The sequence below is a fragment of the Volvox carteri genome (assembly GCF_000143455.1).
Source record: "Volvox carteri f. nagariensis unplaced genomic scaffold VOLCAscaffold_6, whole genome shotgun sequence".
NCBI classification, from domain to species: domain Eukaryota; kingdom Viridiplantae; phylum Chlorophyta; class Chlorophyceae; order Chlamydomonadales; family Volvocaceae; genus Volvox; species Volvox carteri.
Window position 1 is genome coordinate 1,726,001 of NW_003307549.1, and position 5,131 is coordinate 1,731,131.

The 5,131-nt window shown below is 59.2% G+C and overlaps 1 protein-coding gene across 1 annotated transcript in view; it reads left to right on the forward strand.

Moving 5' to 3' along the window:
- VOLCADRAFT_87764 (uncharacterized protein) overlaps window positions 1-5,131 on the forward strand; it is a gene marked incomplete at both ends in the record, with an annotated part of 19,925 nt that overhangs the window by 5,071 nt on the left and 9,723 nt on the right. Inside the window, 7 exons of the mRNA XM_002947354.1 lie at window positions 348-440; window positions 820-907; window positions 1,134-1,384; window positions 1,711-1,853; window positions 2,358-2,533; window positions 2,791-2,889; window positions 4,006-4,128. Coding sequence (XP_002947400.1) covers window positions 348-440; window positions 820-907; window positions 1,134-1,384; window positions 1,711-1,853; window positions 2,358-2,533; window positions 2,791-2,889; window positions 4,006-4,128 — 973 coding nt within the window. The remainder of the gene's footprint in view (window positions 1-347; window positions 441-819; window positions 908-1,133; window positions 1,385-1,710; window positions 1,854-2,357; window positions 2,534-2,790; window positions 2,890-4,005; window positions 4,129-5,131) is intronic.

Sequence of the window (5,131 nt, forward strand, 5' to 3'; positions counted from 1 at the left end):
GGAGCTCTCCCATTGGGCAGAGGAGAGGCGTTGAAAGGAGTCGAAGGGTAGGGGGCTGGGGGTTGGGGGCGTGAATTGTGGGGATGGCGGTGTCGTGCGGAGTGTTCCCCCCTCTCTCTCTCCCTCCCTTTTTTCCCTGTACTCCCCTTACCTGGCCTTCCAGCCTTTCCCCGGGCCGCCTTAACTTCCTTTGGACGTCAGTCGACAATTGACTCCTTGCCTTTTGCGTCCTGTATTTCCCCAATCCCTTCCTCTCCCTCTCTCCTCTCTCTCCCCCACCATCCGATGCCCCTGTGACACCGGCAGTTCACTTGCCACTAACCCGCACGTGATCCCCCCACCCCCAGTGTCGTGTTCGATCCCTCCACCTCCGTCACAATTGGCGCTCAGGACCGCCGGGAGATGGGACTGCTCACCCTCATGATGAGATATCTACCAGAGTGGGTTTGGAGGGGGGAGGGGAAGGGGGAGGGGAAAGGGGAGGGGAAGGGGGAGGGGAAGGGGGAGGGGAAGGGGGAGGGGAAGGGGAAGGGGGAGGGGAAGGGGGAGGGGAAGGGGGAGGGGAAGGGGGAGGGGAAGGGGGAGGGGAAGGGGGAGGGGAAGGTGGGGGGGGAAGGTGGGGGGGGAAGGTGGGGGGGTATTGCAAATTTACGTATGTGGAGGACGGGGGGGCAGAAGGGAACATGTAACAACAATCTTTGTCCGTTTTGTAAACGTGTTATTAATGTGTTGTTGATTTATCCCCCTAATCTCAGCCCCTACAACCCCCTCGGCCGTTTCTTCTTTGCCTTTGCATCATCATCTGATTTGCCCTCCCAGGCGCAGGGAACGTGTACGGCATCTCCCTGCGGTTGGTGTCCGTACGGTGGGCGGATCCGTACAGCAGCAGGGGCAAGAGCAGCAGCAGGTCAGGATCAGACCTGTATGAGAGTGTCCGGAGGGGGGGCCTGGGGCTGGGGCGAACTGGGGCTGGGGCGAACTGGGGCTGGGGCGAACTGGGGCAAGGTCTGCTAGGATGAAGGACCGGAACTTGCAAACTACTTGCCAACCACTTGCCAACCACTTGCCAACCGCGTGGCAACTACTTTTCTGATCTTCCCTGGCTCCCCCGCCGCCAACTGTGTGCTCCGAAGTCCGCGGCCAATATCACAACCACCAACAACATCAATAGCAACTTTTATAACGGCAGTAACACCACCAATAATGCGGCCTCCGCGGCCGCCAATATCGAAGATGCGGATGCCCCCGCTGCCGGCAGTGGCGGCGGCGGCGGCGGCGGTAGCACCTCCCTGGCCGCTGTGGCGGCTGGTTTACGCGGCCAGCTGGCGGCTCTCCACGCGCCCTCCTCCTCCAGCACAATGAGGCGGTTGAGGAAGCTTGACGAGTGGGTGCGGGGAGGGGGGGAGGGAGGGAGGGGAGAGGGGTAGAAGCGGGTTGGGGCGGGATGTGTGGACGACCGCAACGTGGGTAGGGGTAGGGGAGCAAAGGGTGGGGAAACTGGTGCGGGTTTTTTCATGTCGGCAAAGTTGATTCCCTTGCTTCCTGCATCCACCATATTGTTCCAATCCGCTTCCTTCGGTCTTCTTCCTCTATCCGCCTTCATTTCCCACACACGCATACCCATTTCACCCGCTCCCTCACCTCTCCTCTCTCCCCCCCCTGCCGCCTTCTCCCCGCCGGCCACCTCACCTCCCCCTTAACCCCCCTCAGTCGGTCCGTGGACCCCCTGGCGGTGTTTGACCCCTCCCTGGACTTCCACATCACGTTTCGGAAGCTGGCAGCCGCACTGCAGGCCCTGGCGGGTGACGTGGGGGGTCCGGGGGCGGCGGCACTGCAGGCGGTGCCTGACCCGGGTGAGAGGGGGGCCGGGGGGTATGCGGGGAAATGCGGGGTTCTATGCCGGGTTATGGGGGTTTAAATGTGTTTTTGGCGAGGCAACGCGGCGAGGCCCGCGGGAGTGGGACGGACAGAGGAACGTTGTGGAGTCACCCGGTGGTTACTCTGAGCTCCTGTGCCAAAACGAGGCAGTTAGTTGGTTAGCTACCTAGCTAGTTTGTAAGTTATTGCGGGTTTACCCAGCCCCCCCCTGTCTTTGTGGAGGCGGACTTGGACTGCGTTCCATGAGAGCATTATGTACCAGTTCACATCAGGAGTCTCTTCCCATCTCGTTGCACCCGTTCCGCCTTCTTCACCGTTCTCCCTCCCCCTTCCCCCGAAGTATCCATTCAGCCACACCCTCCTCAGTTCTGCTTCCTGCCTACATCTGCCGCAGCGCTCTTTCCTTGGCAGCAGCTTCACTCGCTCGTTCGTGGTTCGTCCTCCCCCCCCCTTTTCCCCCCGGGCCCCCCCCCTTCCAGGTATTCCCCTGACCGCCCTGGGCTCCCTGGGTCAGCAGCTGGAGGACTGGGGGCTGGAGGGGCCGCTGCTGGGCTCCCTGCTGCCCGCAGCCCTGGGTCATGCGGGGCTGCCACTGCTGCTGCTGTTTGCCAAGCTGTTCAGAGTGCGGCCTGCGACACAACAGGTGGTTGGGTGGGTGGGTGGGTGGGAGCGTGTACCTGTGCATACCTGCGGGTGAGTGGGTGTATTCAGCTGTGGGGGGGCCCGGAAATGGGGGAAATGGGGTTTTCCTTAAAACTTTTGTGGCAGATCGCGGGCTTGGACTTTTGCTTCCTTTTTGCTGAACCTCCTCTCCCACTCAGCGGATTGGTCCTGTTTGTTTCGTCCCGCGCTCGGGTTCAAATCTCGTCAGGATCAAATCCTGTTTCCTTATATCCCTCACACCTTCACCAGGTGGCGTTGCTGGGTGCTAAGCTAGCTGAGGGCGCTTGGCGTCCTGATAGTCGGGAGTACCTGAGCGCTCTGAGGCGGCTGTGGGAGCCAGTGTTGGTGGTGAGGGAGTATGTGGCGGGGGTGGCGGGGTGGGGGGGTATGTGGGGGGGTTGGGAAAGACGAACCACACGCGATTGAAGGCGGGGGTGGGAAAGACGAACCACACGCGATTGAAGGCGGGGGTGGGAAAGACGAACCACACGCGATTGAAGGCGGGGGTGGGAAAGACGAACCACACGCGATTGAAGGCGGGGGTGGGAAAGACGAACCACACGCGATTGAAGGCGGGGGTGGGAAAGACGAACCACACGCGATTGAAGGCGGGGGTGGGAAAGACGAACCACACGCGATTGAAGGCGGGGGTGGGAAAGACGAACCACACGCGATTGAAGGCGGGGGTGGGAAAGACGAACCACACGCGATTGAAGGCGGGGGTGGGGGTGTGTGTGGGTGTGGGTGGGCATGTGGGGCACGTAGGCGGGGGGAAGGGGATGGAAAGGGATGGAATGGTAGAGTTAGAATAGTCGTGTTGCCATACGCATTTTGTACGTATGGCTAGGCTGAGGACACTGAGAGCTGAAGTACCTGTAGGTAAGTGCATGCGTACTTGGAGACTTGACGCTCGGACGACACGGCGGTGTAACCCGCCGCATTCCAAGAAGCAGTGGCGGCGCTCCGAAAGCGAGCTTCCTTCCCGTCCTCCCCGATGTGACCCACCTCACGCTTCTTCCCAGGCCTCCCACCTCCCTTGGGTTGACCTTTGATCTTAGAGTTACTGCTGCGCCTCCAGTACTCCTTCCCACCCCCACCCCGACCCACCGCCACAGCCATGTTCACGCAATTGCATCATGGCTTTGGACTATAACACAGCAGTTTGCGACTTTGATCGACGGCGGTTGTTTTCCCTCCTTGACTTGGCTATGATTCCCCTCCTCTCCGCCTTTTCCCACCCACCCCAATCTGTACATATAGCCGCAGCACTCTTCCCTAGGCGCAGCAGCTTCACTCGCTCGTGGTTCGCCTTTTCCCACCCCACCCTCCCTCCCCCACCTGCCCACTCGTGTGTGGTTCACTCGTGTGTGCTTCACCCGCTTCACTCGTGTGTGGTTCGTCTTTCCCACCCGCCCACCTCCCCCCGACCTCCCGCCTGTTGTTGTTGCTGTTGTTGCTCCGCAGATGAACAGCACTGGCCGGCTCACCTTGACGGAGACTGAGGGGCTCACCGGAGTGAATGCCGCCTTCCTGAAGAGGGCGTGTCCGCTGCTTGGGGATCACTACGAGGTGATGCCGGGGGAGCAGGTAAGGGGGGGAGGAAGAAGAGAGGGTCTGGGGTGTGCGTGTGTGTGTATGTGGGGTGGGGATATAGAACGGGCAGGGGCAGGGGTGTGTTTAGGAAAGGAATAACAGAGTTGGAGGGAGGGGGGAGGGAGGCAGGGCGGGACGGAGGGAGGGAGGCAGGGAGGGTGTAACGAGAGGGGTTCTGGGGGTGGGTGAAAGTGTGTGTGTTTTGCTTGCTTGTTTTACGCACACACGCAATGTCTTGTGCGTGAGGTGCAAGCTATTGCCAATTATTGAATTGAATTGAATTGAATCGAATTGAATTGAATTGAATTGAATTGTTACAAAGTGGGAGGCTTCTGGGCCACTTCAACACATTGTCAATTCTACGATTTATCACACCATACAGCACCATCCACCATTACTACACTGTACTACGCCATACGAACTGTAAGTCCAAGGCGGCGGATGCAGCCTTCAGGGACCCCTCCTCATCCATTCACCCGAACATCCGCAGAGACAGAGGGTTCAGCAATCGCCACCAATCCGCGTGGGAATCTCGATCCATCAACTGTGATCTCAACTCCACATTTCAGCAGCTAGCCATCATCTCACACTCCCGTCATCGAACCCAGGACCATAAACTGTATAAGACAGTAGTGTCAACCAGAACAGGCAAAAATTACTCGAAGACGATGGGACTCGAACCCACAACCCTCAGATCCGAAGTCTGATGCGCTATCCATTGCGCCACGTCTCCGATCTTCCCCCATGTTCTTAATGTGCCCACTACTACTATAGCATGGGCAGGTTCAACATGGTACAAACAATCCATTGTCAATTATGGCCCCGAATGGGTGATTTGCAGCTTTTTCAACTTCCCCTTTTTACCCTCACATCTCACCGCACCTGTTCCTGCCCCTTCCCTTGCTCCTTTCCTCTCTTGTCTTCACCTATCCAACCCTTCTCCCTCCCACCCCCCCACCCCCCTAACCCCCCACCTCCCTAAACCCACACACACTCA